A 20,200-nucleotide genomic window follows, 5' to 3' on the forward strand; every position below is an offset into this window, starting at 1 on the left:
ACAACCTTCAAGTCCTTTTTATAACATGGATAGAGTTTGAGAATTAAACAGGTTGCATACATGGGTGCTTGTAGAAGATATCTAAACCTGAACTGAACCCATACATACTGTGGATCCCTGCCTCAGTCAAATACTTGAATGGGCCAGTAACATAGATCCAATAACCAAAAACAGAAATAGATTCTATTAATAGAAGTAAACTCTCTCAAATCCATGAGCCCAATGTGTTCATAACCTGCGGGAAGCCCGGCCCACGGCCCATTACTCTCAACGCCTACAGATCCATTACATTGACTTGGCCCAGACCCTGCTAAATCCGGGAGCCTTGTACACTGGGTACGGCCTTTGTTTTTTAACATGTATGCCTGATCCAGTCATCATACATTTAATTATATCTCCCTATATATGAAGAATAAGGATTAAAATCCTCTCTGAAGCCCGCATTTGCTAGTGCGGTGCAGTACGGGCGCCGGAGCTCAACACATGGAAGATACTTCATCTAACAGTGGGAACTTGACTGACCCTTTTTTTTTTTCCCCCTTCTCGAGCTCAGCAACATTTCATGTTGCATCTTCGACGTGTCGAGCTCCAATACCTGCAGTGTTGTTCAAGAATTAGTCCTACATAGTCAATCTCATAATAATATTGTGGCCTCATTGCATGGGGGTTAACCGTCTTTCTTTAGTGGGACATTTTGTCTAGCTTGGAGTTTGGGATAAAATTCATGGTTCAAATGTATTAAAGCAAATATTAAAGCCACATAAAATTCTTTTGGTGGTTTAGGATATTTCTTCAGATTCTTAAATCTCATTGATTTTACTCTTTAATTTCCTTTTTTGCCTTTATAAAAAAATTGTTGTAATCGTAAAATTTTCGTTATTAACGTTCTACATTCTTTGAGCAGATGAACTATAGATTTTGGGAATTCTTAGGGATTTGTTTGTATTTTTTATCATATTATCTTATGGGCTGCCAAAGCTTCTTACCTTCCTCAAGTAAATAATAGACAATGACATCAAGAATTAGGGCTGCCAAAACTTCAAACAGACCTTGATGGATATATAGGTTCTCAGGTTCTTAGCAATTCTTCAAAGCTAAGTTGGAGAGAAGGCTTCAAACTGACATCCACATGCCTAGGTAGTCTCTATAAGGGGCATTGTCTTTGGAGAATCCAAACAATTAATTTGTCTGAATTGAACCCCTCCAATGGCTAATATTGTTACATTAGACAGAAACAAAGTCTCTCCTCCTCATCCCTCATCTCTCTCTCTCTCCTCTGCCCCTCTTTTCCTTCCATAAATCTTTCTTTATAAACAATGAGCATTCTGTTATTTACAAAAGCTTGAGAGAGAAGTGTTAGGGTAGGGTTTAAGCATAAGGTTGTTTCAAGCATTACACCCTGAGTATCCAGTTTGGAATACCCAGACTGCTGGCTCCAGCTAGTATTTATAGGAAAACTAGGGTTTAGGTCAGAAGGGCTAATTATTAGATTGCCCCTCACAGCCTGAGTATTAATACAAGTAGGATTATATTAGAACATATGAAGGGATATTACACAAATACTCTTACAATCTCCTCCTATGTTCTATATATATCCATTACACATGTATAGGAACCATTGTTCAATCAGTAATTGAATCAATATACATTGAATATCAATAATCCAATAAATCAAATAAGTAATAAGTAAACTTCAAGAAATAAAACTAGAGTTTTAGATAAAAAACTAAACCCAACAATAAATCCAAAGTTCCACATGCAAGTGGCTAAACCAAAAGAAATAATCAAAAGGAAAAGTCTTTATAATCCATGTGACTTTACTCATCAAGTAAGTCATCCTCATCGAGATCTAGATTCAACCGTTCTCTTTCATCTTCGCCATTCTCTGTAATTTGTCAAATATGAATTTCATAAGATAATATGAATTCAATTATTTGCACAATAGTATCTAGTTCGACAATAAGAACTTAGTACATTTCATATATGGCTGAAGGTAAATCAAAAAATAATAAGCATCATCATCAAGTTTCTTTACAAGAATTCGATCCTATATAGTCTCTATCATAAGGACCATACCATGTTTCCATTTAGAATACTGTGTTCGTCATATCAGTCATAAATTTATGTTGTATCATCAAATTTGGAATGGTACACCATACTATGAAAGACATGTCATCAAATTTGGAATAACATAAAGACTAGCATAATATCATTGAAACATATCAGACATTTTTTATATTCCTTTGTGGAATAACAAAATAAGGAGACTTCACATGAAAATTTGCTACACCATCAAGTTTGAAATGATTTCACAAACCCCCATACTTAGTAACCTAACTAAGTTATCTGAAACATGTAAACTGTCCCGAATGCTTACTAAGGCTAAATGAGATTCGAATAATTCAAAATAATACTAGGTTAGGTTAAGACCTGACTAAATGGTCTTTAACCCCATCTGCCCCGTAGTTTTGAATGTTCGATCTTTGTTCAATCCCTTTGTAAGGGCATCTGTCGTATTATTCTTCAATCTCACATCAATCAAAGTGATAATCCCTTGTTCTGTTCTATAATTCAGCATGGTCTGTTTCAGCCTGATGTGTCTCCTCTTACCATTAAAGAATTAGTTATTCACAATCGTCTTTGTTGTTTGATTATCACAGAATATAGATATAAAGTTTAACTTAAAACTGCTCAATGGAATATCCATGATCAGATCCTTTATCCACTTTGCTTCATCTCCCGCAGAAGCTAGAGTATAAAGCTCCGATTCCATAGATGACAGAGCAATACTAGTCTGTCTCTTGGATTTTCATGCTACAGCTGCTCCTCCTAATGTAAATACATAACCACTGGTGGATCCGCTGTCTCCCAAATCTGAGCACCAAGATGCATCAGAATATCCTTCCAAAGTTGGAGGATGTCAAGTATAACATAGAGCATAACCTTGAGTACCCTTAAGGTATCTCATCAGCCTCAATAGGGCATCCCAATGCTCTTTTCCAGATATCCCCAACTAGAAAGTAGCTTCTCAATGTAATGAGTCTGACTAAGGGTGATCCCTTGCTCACTGAAGCTTACTCTCATCCCAAGAATGATGTCTACCACACCAAGATCTTTCATGTCGAATTCTTTGGACAAGGTTTTTTTAATGTCACTCACTACAGAGAGATCAGAACCTAGAATCAACATGTCATCTACATACAAGCAAATAATCGCGACCTTGTTTGACTCAGACAAAAAATAAAGGCACTTATCCGAGTTGCTGGTTTGAAAACCAAGGCTCTTTACTGTCTTATCAAACTTCTCATACCACAATTTAGGTGCTTGTTTAAGACCATATAGAGATTTGTTTAATTTACAAACTCTTTTTTCAGAACCTTCCATGACAAACCCTTCAGGTTGGTTCATGTAGATTTCTTCTGTTATGTCTCCATTAAGGAAAGCCTTTTTTACATCCATTTGATGTACAACATAGTGCTCAATAGATGCTATGGCAAGAAGAATCCTTATCATTGCCAAATGGCAGACCGGGGAGTAGATGTAAAAATAATCTATCCCTCTCGCCTATTTATAGCCCTTAGCTACTAACCGTGCTTTATACCTGGCTATAGACCCATCCGGATTAAGTTTCTTCTTCAGTACCCACTTACACCCTATTGTCTTGGCCCCTCTAGGCAGATCAACAAGGTGTCAGGTCTCATTCTGCATTAAAGAGCTCATTTTCTCATCAATGGCTTCTTTCCATAACAGTGAGTCCCTAGATCTCATCGCTTCCTTATAGGTGGATGAATTAGCCTTTAAATGGTAAGTCACAAAATCCTCATCAAAATTTTTGAGAACTCGATCTCTAGTAGATACTCTTCTAGATTCTGATTCAAGGAACATTGTGGGAGTAGTGTCAGAAACAATTGGTTCAGATTCCAAAGGTGATTCTGTAACCACTTAAGTCAGACCAGACAAGGTCTGGCCTTTATCTCTAAGGAATTTATCCTCAAAGAATATAGCATCCCTAGATTCTATCACCACATTGGTTGATAGATCCAAAAATCGGTCTGCAGTACTGTCTTCTGCACAACCTAGATATACACAAATGTTTGTTCTAGTTCCTACCTTAGGTTTCCTAGGGTCTTGTATCCTAACATAAGCTATACAATCCCAAACCTTAAGAGTGTCATATCTACATGGATGATTATGCCATAGTTCATAAGGTGTAGAAGTCAATTTTGAATGTGGTAGTCTATTTAGAATGTGATTTGCAGTCAACACTGCTTCTCCCCAATAGCAAGAGGGCATGCCAGCTGTCAATAACATGGAGTTTAACATCTCTGTTAACGTCATGTTCTTTTTTTTAGCTATGTCATTTGATTGAGGTGAGTAAGGAGCAGTGGTCTCAAGGATTATGCTCGCAGAGGCACAGAATTCCTTGAACTCTGTAAATTTGTATTCTCCTCCCCTATCACTTCTAAATCTTTTAATTTTTAAGTTCAACTGATTTTCTACCCTATTCTTGAAATTTTCAAAATTTTCAAATGCTTCATCTTTAGATTTTAATAGGTATAAATGACAATATCGAGAAAAATCATCTATAAATGTTATCAAATACTTTCGACCTCCCCTAGTTGTGTAGTTTTTAAAGTCACAAATGTCAGAATGTATAAGTTCAAGAAGTTGAGTGCTCCTAGAAATCAGTCTGAAAGGTTTTCTAGTTATTTTGGTTTGAGCACACACTTCACATCTATTAAATCTAATTGAAGTGTCTAATGGTAAATTATGAGTTTTAGCTAGTTTGAGCATTTTCCTATAGTTCACATGTCCTAACCTACAATGTAGTATTTTGGGATCAAGTGAATTATGGTTAACCTAATTTATTGTCTCATTAGCTAAACTCAACCTAAACATACCATTCGAATTATATGCACATTCAAAATAAAAAGAGTTAACAGATAATGTTACTCTACTACTACTAAAAGTAATAGACATGCCAGCATCAAGCAAAATTTCAATTGAAATTAAATTCTTTTCAAAATCAAGAAAAATTTTAACATTTTTCAAAATAAGTATTTTACCTGATGAAAGAACCAAGTTTGTTGTCCCTTGTTGTATCACTTTCACGATGTCTTCATTTACAACAGTGATAGTCTCTGCTACTTGAACAATATCAGTTAGCAGGTCCTTGTTATTGCATACATGACAAATCGCCCCAGAGTCTAACCACCAATCTGAAGATATACTGGCTAACCATTTACCCTTGCCAACCATGGCAACAAAGTTAGTAAGCTTAGTTTTGTCCACCAACATGTGAACTTCTTTCGGTGGTGTGTCAGTGTTCCCTTTCTTAGGACTCCTACACTCAGATGCATAGTGACCCTACTTTTCACAGTTGCGGCACTTGCTCCTCTTTTTTAAATTAGTCTTTTTGACCTCCAACTGTTGAGGTTCTTTCTTAGGTGGCTTGGACTGCCTAGGACATTTCTTGGGTTGTGAAACCAAATTGGCATATGCCTGTTGTTATTTCACCATCTCCAAGTTATTCCTGGCTCTGTTCTCATCTTCGATTCTAATGAACCATTTGAAATCATCCAGCCCCACTTGTGTTTTCTTTCTATGCATCTCAGTTTTAAAGGAATGCTAGGTAGAGGGTAACTTAAAAATAATTGCACCCACTAAGAATGCATCAACAACAGGGATATTTTCTTGGTTCAGTGTTGTTTTCAAGTTCTCAAAGTCTGTAACTTGAGGAGTGATTTCCTTGCCTTCTTGAAACTTGAAATCCATGAACTTATCAACTAATTAAGTGGGTCTTTGATAGTTTCTCCTCCTTTTTGAATTGGGCATCAAGGTTTTTCCAAATCTCTTTTGCAATCTCATATTTACTATAGGTCTCTGCCAGCCTATCTAACAGGCAGTTCAATAGATAGTCTTTGCAAAAGTCCTCATCACTTATCCATTGAGCTTCAGTTAGGTCCGTACAATCAGAAAATGTATTTATCACAGTGTAGAAAATATTGAGGAACTTCAGTCCAAACTGAGTCTTCCTTTTCCAAGAACTAAACTCACAGCCACTAAAACTTTCCAATTTGATCATCTCAATTGGAACAATATGTTTCTCCATTATTATGTGATTTGTTTATATGTCCAAGAAAAAATTCAAATAAAAATAAATGATCCAAGGAACAATCACACCTGATATGGAGAACCCTAGATTTAGACGGCGGAGGAAAAGATAGCGGCGGTACAGCGACATCGACACTCGTGGTGCTTGTTGGCGCAAGTCACTGGCACTGGCTGCTGGTACGGTCACTTGCGGCTTCTCCCTTTTTCTTTTTTTTTTAATTAGGCAACCAGTCAATTAAAACTTTGAAGAGAAATCTCTGCCAACGTACTCTGCCAAAAGCTGCTTTTGATTTGCATTTTTTTTTTCTAATCAAATCAGAGAAAGCATTAATGTCCTTTCGAATCAAAGGTTTATGAGAAAGGACAAAATCCTTTTCAAATCAGAAAAGGTAATCAATGCTTTTGAGAAGCTGCCAACGTTTACTTTTTTTTTTTTTTCAATCAAAGCAATCAATTACTTCCTCTTTGTACAACGGATTTTGCAGGTGACAGATGCCGATCGCCAAAACCGAGAGTGAAGCCGAATGCTAAAACCGATGAGGTAATCAATTCCTTGATCCACAGCCTTGGATAGGTAATCAATTCCTTGATCCACAGTGTAGAAACACGATTCTATTTTCTAAAAAACGAAACCGAAGCCAATCATACAAATCGATCAACAAACCAAAAGTGATATGTACAAACGTTGATCCCTCAAAAGAAAAACGATCAATCACATCGAAATCGATTGGAGAAAATTACCGAAGTCGAACGTTAATCCGAAATCCAAAACAGATCTTGATCGCAGCGAAACGGAAAAATCTAATGCTTTAAGATTCTCAACTCAACTCAGATGATGGGTTTTTTCTTGGAGACCAACTCAACTTCAAAGCACCACTTGCAAAAAGTTCACATAATTTATAAGCCACAACCAAAAAATCATACTAAACATGGATGCTAAAATCAACCCCTAGCTTTCTCACCTATTCGAAAATCACTAAATTCAGAAATGGGTTAGTGCAAGGCGCATTTTCTATTACCTTTATGATTCTCTTTCTTAAGAATCACTTTCCCATTTCTATGTAACCAAGGTTCCTGAATAGCTGAAACTGAACATATCTAGAAGGTATACTCTCTTAACAATCTGTATGAGGGAAGCTACAAATATAATTAAGTCAATTTTTTCGGACATATGGGTAACAATTTAGAGACAATTCAATTAAAACTTATGAAAATTAATCATGAAAAAACGTGTTAGATCAAATTTCATGATGAAGTGTAGGGTCCTCATTAGTGTGCAAGTATGGATAAACACTTTTTCAAACTTCCCCTTCCCCTCTCATACGTCTCTCCCCACCCCAACCTTCTCACCCAGCCTCAATTCTTGCCAATTCTCGCACATTACCCCACATATTATATAATTTACCCAAATATTATTTGGGATCTGAGGAAACCCCTAAAATACAAAAACTAACCACAGTTGATGCCACCAGGTCGTCCAAATGTCAAACTTGTTCCTCGTTCAGGTACATATTTATGATAAAGTATGTCATAGCTGTTCTTTCCCTCCACATGAGTATTTATGTCTATTTTCATTAATGCAGGATCGATAAGATAAGCACTTATTCACAATCTCCATCTTTTGAATAAAACATGGAAATGGATCATATGGGAAACGACCATTTCCTAATGGAGGGCTAACTCCATTAGAACCAGTCTTTGCAACCCCTCCCCAACAAACACTATTAGCACCATTAGCTAAATAAGTAAATAAGGTCTTTGGCCAATAACCAATAAATACATTATTATTTTGGACTATCAACCACCAGTCCCCGCTATGAGGATCCTGTAAGGACAAAATAAAATTATAAACATTTTGTTAATACATCACCAGTATTTTTTACAAAAATAAAAAATAAAAAATTTAATGCAAATTTTACCTGATAAATTCTGACTTTGATCACAGATTGAGGTCCATCAATTGTAGACATTGGAGTTAAAGGAGCACTTGGAGTATTGAAGCACCCATCATGCTTATTTTTATTAACCTGTACATTTTTGAAATATTTTTTATTCAATTAGATAAATATATGATTAAAAAAAAATTTCTAGAAGGGACAGAGAAGGTGGAAAGTACCGCCTTAGCCTCACTCAGACAAGATGCTCCGGCAGAGGTAAGACGGTACATTCCGCCTTGCTTGTGTGTGGGGTGCACACGGCAATAGGGGCAGGCGGAAGTAGAGGAGTCGAATTGGAGAAGGTGAGGGCTGTTAAACATAAATGATAACAGTGATAAAATGTGTCATGCACCAATACAAATTGGAAAAAAACCCCAGTGTTTGTAACATACCGACCAATATGTAAAAAACCGAGTAAGATGATCACCATATAAGGATGGATTAACCTGATATTGCCAATTGAAAAAAAAACTAAAGTTAGACAACAATTACCTTTCCATTTATCTTCTTTTAAATTTTTATTTTGAAAGGCAAAGGCAATTAAAGCTCTCTTTTTTTTTTTCTTTTGTTTTGTGGGAGGAGGGTGGTTGTTGGAATCATTATTCTCTCCTGTTACAATACGGTGCTGTAACGCATCGTGCGGTGCTGCAGAGGCCATGTGGCACAGCGGGCCCCACATGATGCACATGGCCTCTGCAGCCGCCACACGATGCGTTACAGCACCGTGCTGTAACAGGAAAGGATAAAAATTCGGATTGTTGATGGAGGGTTCTATTAATCGTATGCCATCACAATATACATACCGTCCATCCAGCCATTATATAATCAAGCTCTTGATCATTAGTACCACCCTGAATCCAAGTTGTTGCACTCGTAAACTGTGTAGGTTCTACAGTTGGATTGTATATATTGATGTCTGCAGAAACTCCACGAACCAGTTCATGGCCTTTTCCGTAAACATCTAAAACCTGAATGGTCATCAATTCTTGAGATTAAAATAATGAATATCTATTTGCTATTTTCATAATTTATACCAATATAAATTATTTATGCAACCGATCATATGCTTATTTCACATAAATCCATGACAACCCAACATTTTTTTTTCGCTCATTTATCTTCGTTACACTTGATTCTATGCAAAAACTACATAATTCTAAATATATTAGTCTTAATCCTTAAAAAAATATTATTCATGTAAAATTTTCAAATATTTACCTAGAAAAAAGGGGCCTTAGTTCTTAAAACAAGTTGGTGGCAATGACAGGACAAATTTTATTTATGATGGCTTAGCAAAAATCCAAAATTTCCAAATTTCAGCATAATACATTTAATATGCACCTCAATTTTGATCAAGATTAGGGCACTTATGAAAATGGATAATACATGGTGAGCCATGATCCCCTATAACTATGAGATAAGTTGGGATGTTCTTGGAAGGCCAAGATATTGTTTACCGGTTAAATTCAAATACTGTTTTTTATTTTGTTGGTTCAGATAGAGTGTGTTGTCTATTGATGGCCATGCTGAAGGTGGACATTCTCTATCTATTCTATGCTTGAAATTGTCTGGGAATACCTAGACTTTAATTTCTTTGTACTCTTTTTAAAATTAATATATACTTTTGCTGATTTTAAACAAAAAAAAAAAAGAAAGAAGAAGAAGAAAGATCACATCAGCCCACTTCATGGCATAATCACACCACCCATAAAGAAATATCTCTATAGAGAATCTTGCCATTGAAAATCGAAATTCTGAAGTCTCTTAATATAGTTGAATGACGAAACAGTATTAGTACTACTGACACCATTTAACTAGGATACATCTTAGTTAGAATCATGAATTATCCCAATTATGAGTTAGGAATTGCTTACAAATTGCCCCAGGAAACGGATCTTGCTCTGGTTATTTGTAGAGAAATCTTTTGCTTAAGCTCTAGCATGTAAAAGATCTTCTTTTGAAGTCCTTCGAATGGGAACTGTTCCTTGGGGGCATTCTTTGTGTTTTAAACTAATTTGCAAAGGTTCAATTGCTGACAAAGTTTTGTTTGCCTCTCCTTTCGGGAAAAAACTAGGTTTCATCTGCAAGAAAATCAAAATAATAACAGTCAAATTTTCACTTCTTTTTTTTTTTTTGGTGAAATGCAAAATAAAAATTTTGAGTCTATGATAAGTAATAGAATTGGAAAAATTAATTCAAATTTCATATAATTATTTTTCTAATATAATTTAATGGAGTTTTGTTGATATCACGACCCTAGAATCACTTCGGGAGTCATCCGGTTGCAAGTAAAGTCAAATGAAGGGAAATGATATTATAACAGAATAAAATGGAAAACTTTATGATGATTATAGTTGTTGTGTAGCTAATTGAAAAGGTTAATTGTATAGTAATTAGATTCTAAACTTGAAACCAAACACGTGATATATATCCTGGATGATAGAGGTGACAAAAATTGGTGGATCGGTTCGTTCACAGTTGAGAAGTGAAATCGGTACTTTATTGTCAGATTCAACAATCAAATGATCCAAACTATCTTCAATAGCTCGAAGGATCACCATCCGAATTGATCAATGAGAATAGTTGTAAACATTGTCGATTCAAATGTTGCATGTAAAGGTCTGCGATAGTTGTCCCTGAAAATGAATCCAAGACCACCAACAATGCTACCAAATACAACAAAGCTTTAAGTACCCTCTTGTAGGAGGCTCACAAAATGAATTTTGTAGTAGAGTGTGATTTATCATGGGAATTGGATGTGTAGTGCACGCTTCTTGGAACTCAGTGAAAGCCAGGTTGGCTTGAATAATGATATCCTCTAGAGATAATGATCGCCTTTGGAAAACATATCATTATGAGCCCGCCAAATATATAATGCAATGAAGCTGCAAAAAGAAGTGACCCCCCTATATAATCTCTTTCCGTGGACTCCCAAAGCCTCCCAATTCTTGACCTAAAGATATATGTTTGGTGTCGTCAAAATTGAGGAAATATAAGATAATGTACTACCAAACCACACCTCCCTCGCGAAAGAGGACATGATCAATTGTTTATGTAGCCTCTCCATATCATACACATTCTGTCTCCAATGGAATGCTCCGATGGGATAAAGCTTCCGTCGTTGCTAGTCCATCCGCACATGCACGCCAAAAGATTATCTAATTGAAGAGTATGACAAGAACATATTTGTTTCCACACCTCGGATGGAACCACTCTACTTAAAGTTGATGTTGATGCTAAAGATGAAGCATCAATGATGTATTTAGCACATAAAACAAGATTTGCAGCCATTTGGTCCTCCTCCCCAAATTAATGTATCATCCCTTGGAAATAAGGGAAGATTAATTTCAAGGATTGCCTTAATGTCATTTGGGTGGAGATAGGATTCCATAAGATGGACCTTCTAACACCTATTCTCATCGTCAATAAGATCGAATACAAGATGCAATGGACATGAATCCAGGCGAGGGTGGTAAAGTTTGAAGTTGGGTAGGCTTAGAACCCACTGATCATCCCAAATATTGATATGGAGGATGTGAAGCAAAGCCGACTTGGGGGAGGGAAAAAGAGGAGCAAATTCATGAAGGGAGAGGAAGAAGGGAAAGAAAGGAAGAGAGAAAGAGAGAGAGAAAGGGAGAGAAAACAGAATCCGGTAGGAGTGACGGAAAGGGAGTTGAAATTGTGAAGAAAGGGTTTCAATCTTGTAGCAGCAGCTTGGACTCCAAGTTTTGTTGCACTAGGGCTGAGGATTTGAGCTGGGATTGGAAGAAAAATCAAATCAAATTGGGTTGTGATTTGTGGAGAGGTAAGGTTCTTTCCTCAAGTGATTTTAATGTTTAATGCTCTGTTTTGGGTTCCTATTTTGAGGTGGTAAAACAAAAAAATCAAAGAAGAAAAAGGGAAAATCTGGGTTTTGGGTTCTCTGTTCTTTCTTATGGATTTTTGAGTTTTGTTCTCAGAGATTCAAACCTGAAATGATGAAATAAATAGAAGAAGAAAGTGGGAATAAATGAAAGGAAGGAGAAGTTGGGGACTGAAGTGGAGAGCCGCTGCTCCAGCAGGTTTGGTCGCACAACAGTGCAGGCCAGCCTGTTGGCTGACAAGCAACAAAGGGGCAGCAGCCCTGCCCTCTCCCTCCCCCCTTGAATGTGTGTGTTATGGTGCTATTGGTTGGGGCCCTTTGTTTTCCTCAGCCATTACTACCTGTGTTAAAAAAAATAAAAATAAAAATAAAAAACTGAAAAAAGATTAAAGGAGCTAGGAGGAAATCTAATTTGATCTTATGACCTTTGAATACCATTATTGATGTTGGATCCTAGATGCTTTAAGTGCATAGTATATTGCTACTCTGGATTTTCAGTCTGGTGTTTGTATTTGTAATGAAAGTGGAGTGGGCCCTCATGTGAAATGACCATACCCCCCTTTTTTGCTGGGTTGGACCCTCCAGCTCCCGCTACTACTGGAGGAGAGCTAAATACGATTGGAATGGATTGGAGTGGGTTGTAGAGGGAAAATAATCCTCTCCAATTCCCTAAAGTTGTGCAGTGCAGCAGTGCTAGGTGGAGATGTCGACACATGGCAGATCGTACATCCAACGGACCGAGCTCATTGACTTATTGAGCTCGAACCGTTGAATGTCCGAACTGCCAGGTGTCGACATCTCCACCTAATACTGCCGCATTGCACTACTTTAGGAATTGAAGAGGATTAAAATCTATGGAGAGTGCAGTGGGTTAGAATGAGGTGGAATGATTAAATGTGGTGCATGTTACCGTCCATCCCATTTAAGCTGATTGATGCGTTATAGGTTGGGAATGAGGAAAAGCTGGAACGGAGTTTCTGTTTTATTACTTCTCAAAAATTAAACGTACTTTACTAATTCCCTCCTCTATTTCAATTTTCAAGATAAATAATTAGTGAAATTTTATAAAAATAAGGATATGAATAGAAGAAAGAATGGCAAACCTGGATTTTGTGATCTTTAAGCAATGGATGACTAAAAACAGGTTGCTTGTAGATATCAACACAATCAAGGATATCACCCTCTTCTGTCTGCAAGAAGAAAAAATTTATTAACCAATAAGGATCGAACTTCGATTAATGCTCTAACCACGTTAATTTCCATTATTTTCTCTGGTTCTTCCATTCTAGCCTATTCTATGAGGGGGGGGGGGGAGAGAGGAGGGAAGATGAGAACCTGGAAGCTAGGTAGATTGGGACATCGAACGTGAAAGAGGTTCAAGAATCAGTTTTCTTTTTAGAAGGACTAAAATCATTTATTTTGGTTTTTTTACCCTATATTGTAAAATGGATCTCGAAAGATACAAAAGATCTCCCTCCAAGCCATACATACGACTTTGACCAAATAAAACTTTAATGGAATTCTATATGTAATTATGAGATCGAGTATGGAATTCTATAAAGAATTCTTTCTCATTGGTTCCTTCTCTCACTTTCTCTCTCCCCTCAATCCCTACATATGTGATGTGTTGCACTGTGGGTATTTGTGAAAACTATCCATGGATTTTAAATGGAGATCTAAAAGTAAGTATTAGATACAGCCACATACTCTAATGGTCTTGAGAGGATGAGGCACATTTAAAATCTTGAGTTGCCTTTCCAGCTCCAAATCATCTTCATTTTGCTCCACCTTTTTTGCTTCCACCCCATGATGGCTTTTAAAATCTACAAGGTACAGAACAACCAGGAACAAATTGATGGTACCCATCAAACCCTTTGTCATGTAAACACCAGCAAAGAAAGCCATGGTCAGATCAGTTGGAAAAACTTGTTTACAAGCTCAATTCAACACATAGTGTGACCTACTTATATACACAAGTAGTTTAGTAAACAGTTAGGGCAAAAGTTTTTGCATTAAATGCATTCAGATTGGCATAAATGCGAAAAATGTGCTTGACACATTGGTCAAGGGCTCACTTGTTGAACGCTTGATCACAGGTTCAAGTCTTGGAAACAGCCTCTCTGAAAATAGGGGTAAGGCTATGTACATTTGACCCTTCCCAAACCCTGCGCCTTGTGCACTGGGTACAGCCTTTTATTGGCATAAATGCCACTCAAAAAGAAGGGCTTGTTTGGAGTTTAGAACATGTAAGCCTGGTCCAGTCATCATTCATTTAATTATATCTCCCTATATATGGAGAATAAGGATTAAAATCATCCTAGTGTTGGACAGATTTGGCTTTAGTGAGAAAAGGATGGCATAGCTTTGGCAGCTATTCTCTTCTACTAGGATTTCAGTTCTGGTGAATGGTGGTCCGATGGGTTTTTTTGGGGTGGAAAGGGGGATGCGTCAGGGGGATCCTCTTTCCCCAATGTTTTTCATTATTGCGGAGGAAGTCCTTTGTAGAGAGCTGAAAAGAATGGTGGCAGAGCAACAAATTCTCCCTTTGAGGGATCCGAGGGGTGTTTCTATGCCTAGACACCTCCTTTTTGCTAATGATGTCTTTGTTTCATTAATGGTGCTTTCAGGTATGTTCAGGCTTTGAAGATTTTCTTAGATAAATATCAGTGTTTCTTAGGCCAAAAAATTAATTTGGACAAAAACAAACTGTTTTATGGCTCCATTATCCCATCCAAGAGACGTCAAATTTCAGACTTGCTTGACATCCCTCTTTGTAACCTTCCTACTAGGGGTGCAAGTTTGGCCCTGTCGGCCCGAACCCGCCCTGGCCCGTCCTGAGCTCGAACAGGGCTTGGACTGAGATATTTGGCCCTGAGGGCGGGTCAGGGCTGAAAATTTCTAGCCCTGAGTCAAGGTCGGGTCAAGCCAGGGTCGAGGCCTCGGGCTAACCCTGGCCCAATCCATCCCGGCCCTGTTTTAAGTTATACTATATTTGTATAGTGATATAATATATATATTATAAACTGTAAACATCACCCACATTTTGTTATATAATATATTATATATGAAGACAATAAGTGATATAATGCATTTTATTACAGTGTTATTTTACATAAAATTGGTAATTTTCTCCCCGACCTATTCCAGCCCATGCATTTCCTTCCCCCTCCCCATGATCAGGGCCAATCAGGGTCAGCCCAGCCCGACCCTGAGGGAGGGTCAGGGTTGGATTTTTCTGGCCCAGAGTCAAGGTCGGGTCGGCCCTGGGCCCAGCTAAGGGGACTTAGGGTTGGGCTAGGGTTCTATAAAACCCGGCCCAACCCGACCCTGTTGCAGCCCTACTTCCTACTAAGTACCTTGGTGTGAAAATTTTTAAGGGAAGGGTGACTAAGGAGAGAATGATGCCGTTGGTTGACAAGTTCAAGAAACAGCTTTTTGGGTGGAAAGGAAAGCTTCTACCTTTTGTAGGAAGGGTGGAGTTAGTTAGGTCGGTGGTGCTTAGTCTCCCAGTCCATAATTTTTCGGTTTACTGGTGGCCGGCTTCCCTGGTGAGTCTAATGGAGCGATGGATGTGCAATTTTATATGGTCTGGGGATATTGAATCCAGGAAAGTGGTGTTAGTTAAATGGGAAGTTTTGTGCAGTCCTAAAGCAGAAGCAGGTCTAGGCTTGAGATGCCTTCGAGATGTGAACATGGCTCTTCTTGGGAAGTTGGCTTGAAATGTAATGCATGAAGACTCTTTGCTTAGTACCTACCTCAGGGCTAGATTCGTTAATGGGGATGGCTTTTTGAAAAATCAGTACCTCTCCTCTTCGATTTGGCCGGGTCTCAAGAAGGTTTGGCATAGGGTGAAACAGTGTGAGCAATGGGTGATTGGGGATGGGAAGTCTGTGAACTTTTGAAAAGATTGTTGGCTGAGAAGTGAATCTATTGCAGCGGCTTCGGGGCTTGGAAAGGAGATCTTTGAAGACAAAAATCTGAAGGTGGCGGATTTCATTGCTAGTCATACTTGGGTGCTCTCGCAGGTAGACTCATCCTTTCTTTAAAATATTTTTGCTGTTATTAAAGCCACTGTGCTCCTGGCCCAACTATGTTCGGACTTTTGCCTTTGGGGTCCCACCCCTTCGGGGGTTTTCTCTTCTCGTTCGGCCTGGGAACCTTTTAGGAAGAAAAGCCCCAAAGTTTCCTGCCATGGCCTTCTTTGGAATAAGATGCTATTGCCGAGACACTCTACCTTTGCTTAGAGACTTATGCATAAGAAAATTCCGACGGATGGCGCTCTGATGAAGAGGGGGTTTCAAATGGTGTCTCGGTGTGATCTCTGTCATGCTGATGTGGTGTCTATAGCCCATTTATTTTTTAAATGTGGCTTTGCTTGTGGCTTGTGGCAAAGCTTTTTGGGCTCCCTTGGCTTTCTGTGGATTCGTTGGAAGAGCTGGTGCCATGGTGGAAGAGAAAATCCAAGGTGGTACCTTGGCTTGTGTGTGGGAATTGGGAGTGGTTCTCATTCCTTTTTTCATTTGAAATGATCGCAATTTCAGAAAGTATGAGGGGCAGGCTAGGAGGGTGGTTGGGGTATTGGGGAATGCTCTTCTCTCTCTTAAGGATATTGCTGGCTCCTCGAATGTTAAGGTGGTTTTGGCTCAGAACTTGGTCTATGCGAAGAGCCTTAATGTTTCTTGGGTTCCTAAACCAGCTCAGGTGATTAAGGAGGTGTGATGGTGTAGACCCCTTGCGGGGTGGGTGAAACTTAATGTTGATGGGTGCTCTTTAGGGAACCCGGTGTGGGCTGGTGGGGGTGGTGTTTTTAGAGATGATATGGCGGCTCTCCTCTTGGCTTTCAGTATTTTCCTCGGCATCAAGACTAATTTTGTGGTTGAATTTGGGGCGGTTATGCACGGCTTGCTTAGGGCAAAAGAAATGGGTGTAACGAAGTTATGGATTGAGTTTGACTCTATAGCGGTGGTTGAGGCTTTCAGGTCAGGTGTGATCCCGTGGTTTGTTAGACAGGTTTGGTTAGGGCTCCATCCTTACCTTCTTGCTGTCATTTGGAAGATTTCTCACTATTTTCGGGAGGCGAATCTAGTGGCGGACTTGCTTGCAAAAACAGCTACGAAATCTGGCGTCTCTGAGCCTTCGTTTGGTGAGTTCCCCTCGGCAATTAACTCAACTCTGCTTGATGATGCCTTAGGCCGTCCTCGGTATAGGTTTGAGTAGTGAATATTCCTGCTAGGTGGGTGTTTCTTGGTTGCCAGGGCTATTCCCTTGTCTTCATGTTCTTGTAACCATCTGGGTATGCCTGGACGTTAAATAATTGTATCTTTTTTTCCCTTTTAATTTATTCTTTGCTAACCTTTAGCAGAAAAAAGAAAAAAAAACACTCAATATCTAGGGTGGGGGCTTCAGACTTGGACTTGATCATCTAGAAGCTTAATCCTTCTGGCCTATTCAACTCTAAGTCTACTTGAAAGATTATACGCTCCCCCTCCACACCCGTTGATTGGGCAACATGTGTGTGGTTTCAGAATTGTATCCCAAGACAGTCAATCAGAACATGGTGATGTATGGCCGATGGCCTTTCAACTAAAGAACAGCTTTGGAAGAGAAATGTTCAAGTGACTCCCTTTTGTTGTTTATGCTGGGCCGGAATTGAGAGCAAAGACCACTTATTTTTTGAGTGTCTTCAGCTCTCAAATTTAGGGCGACATCCTTAAGTTTTACTCTCCATAAAAAATTCCAAGTAAGAGTTTCTTGATTGAGGCTAATTGGGTGGCAAAGACCTTCAAAAGGGATGCTATTGGGGTATAGGCAAGCTTGCTTTTTGTAGCACCATCTCTCATATTTGGATGGAGAGAAATTTCCGTATCTTTTGCAACAAAACTAGAATGCGTCCATTATCCAAGTATCATTAGGGCCATTCGTGCGGATGTGGAGAATCGACTCAAGGAGGACACCCCCCCTAAGGGGCCTAGTAGTCCTATGAATGAATTCCTTGTCCAGAAGTGGCAAATAGCCCCTGTTTGGTCCTCCAATCAATTGAGTTCTGTGTAGTTGAGGTCCTGTGCATCATGTTAGCTATTTGAAGCTTTGATGGGTTATTCTATATATAACGGCTTTTGGGTCCTTGCTTGCTTTTTTGGCACTTATCCATTATCTGTAGGTAGGGATGCCTTTTGTTTTGTACAACGTTTCTCCTCTTTTCCAATAAATTTGATTTATCGATCAAAAAAAAACAAAAGGTTCCTTAATAGCTGAAGCTGAACATATCTAGAAGGCATACTCTTTAAATAATCTCTATGAGGGAAGCTACAAATAAATTAAGTCCGCTTTTTTTTTGGACATATGGGTAGCAATTTATAGACAATTCAATTAAAACTTTCGAAAACTAATCGCGAGAAACGTTTTAGATCAAATTTCATAACAAAGTGTAGGTCCTCATTAGTGCATGTCCAGGTACGGATAAACACCTTTTCAAACTCCCCCTCCCCCTCTCATACGTCTCTTCCCACCCCAACCTTCTCTCTCTCTCTCTCTCTCTCTTTGTGTGTCTCTGTATATATACATATATAACACAATATTATATAATTTACCCGAATATTATTTGGGATCCGAGGAAACCCCTAAAATATTATTGAAAATTCAATATTACAAAAATTGAATTCAGACAAAAACTAGCCACAGTTGATGCCACCAGGTCCACCAAATGTCAGAGTTGCTCCTCGTTCAGGTACATATTTATGATAAAGTATGTCATAGCAGTTCTTTCCCTCCACATAAGTAGTTATATCTATTTTCTTTAATAGAGGATCAATACCATAGTCCTTATTCACAATCTTCATCCATTCGAAATAGCATGGGAAACGACCATTTCCTAATGGAGGGCTAACTCCATTAGAACCAGCCTGTGCAACCCCTCCCCAAGAAACACTAGTAGCACCACTAAGAATGCATCAACAACAGGGATATTTTCTTGGTTCAGTGTTGTTTTCAAGTTCTCAAAGTCTGTAACTTGAGGAGTGATTTCCTTGCCTTCTTGAAACTTGAAATCCATGAACTTATCAACTAATTAAGTGGGTCTTTGATAGTTTCTCCTCCTTTTTGAATTGGGCATCAAGGTTTTTCCAAATCTCTTTTTCAATCTCATATTTACTATAGGTCTCTGCCAGCCTATTTAACAGGCAGTTCAATAGATAGTCTTTGCAAAAGTCCTCATCACTTATCCATTGAGCTTCAGTTAGGTCCGTACAATCAGAAAATGTATTTACCACAGTGTAGAAAATATTGAGGAACTTCAGTCCAAACTGAGTCTTCCTTTTCCAAGAACTGAACTCAGAGCCACTAAAACTTTCCAATTTGATCATCTCAATTGGAACAATATGTTTCTCCATTATTAAGTGATTTGTTTATATGTCCAAGAAAAAATTCAAATAAAAATAAATGATCCAAGGAACAATCACACCTGATATGGAGAACCCTAGATTTAGACGGCGGAGGAAAAGATAGCGGCGGTACAGCGACATCGACACTCGTGGTGCTTGTTGGCACAGGTCACTGGCACTGGCTGCTGGTACGGTCACTTGCGGCTTCTCCCTTTTTCTTTTTTCTTTTTTAATTAGGCAACCAGTCAATTAAAACTTTGAAGAGAAATCTCTGCCAACGTACTCTGCCAAAAGCTGCTTTTGATTTGCATTTTTTTTATTTAATCAAATCAGAGAAAGCATTAATGTCCTTTCAAATCAAAGGTTTATGAGAAAGGACAAAATCCTTTTCAAATAAAAAAAGGTAATCAATGCTTTTGAGAAACTGTCAACGTTTACTCTTTTTTTTTTTTCTTCAATCAAAGTAATCAATTACTTCCTCTTTGTACAACGGATTTTGCAGGTGACAGATGCCGATCGCCAAAACCGAGAGTGAAGCCGAATGCTAAAACCGATGAGGTAATCAATGCCTTGATCCACAGCTTTGGATAGGTAATCAATTCCTTGATCCAGAGTGTAGAAACACGATTCTGTTTTCTAAAAAACGAAACCGAAGCCGATCATACAAATCGATCAACAAACCAAAAGTGATATGTACAAATGTTGATCCCTCAAAAGAAAAACGATCAATCACATCGAAATCGATTAGAGAAAATTACCGAAGCCGAACGTTAATCCGAAATCCAAAACAGATCTTGATCGCAACGAAACGAAAAAATCTAATGCTTTAAGATTCTCAACTCAACTCAGATGATGGGTTTTTTCTTGGAGACCAACTCAACTTCAAAGCACCACTTGCAAAAAGTTCA

The 20,200-nt window shown here is 38.4% G+C and overlaps 1 protein-coding gene across 1 annotated transcript; it reads right to left on the reverse strand.

Annotated features, from left to right (window-relative positions):
* Positions 1-7,642: 7,642 nt before the first annotated feature.
* Positions 7,643-13,818, reverse strand: LOC122665833. The gene is made up of 6 exons (XM_043861966.1): positions 13,621-13,818; positions 13,017-13,103; positions 8,855-9,019; positions 8,444-8,497; positions 8,034-8,141; positions 7,643-7,939 (listed from the first exon to the last, which is right to left on the reverse strand). The coding sequence occupies exons 1-6, from the start codon at positions 13,816-13,818 to the stop codon at positions 7,643-7,645; spliced, it is 909 nt and encodes a 302-aa protein (XP_043717901.1).
* Positions 13,819-20,200: the final 6,382 nt, after the last annotated feature.

The sequence above is a fragment of the Telopea speciosissima genome, chromosome 6 (assembly GCF_018873765.1).
Source record: "Telopea speciosissima isolate NSW1024214 ecotype Mountain lineage chromosome 6, Tspe_v1, whole genome shotgun sequence".
In the NCBI taxonomy this organism is placed as follows: Eukaryota; Viridiplantae; Streptophyta; class Magnoliopsida; order Proteales; family Proteaceae; genus Telopea; species Telopea speciosissima.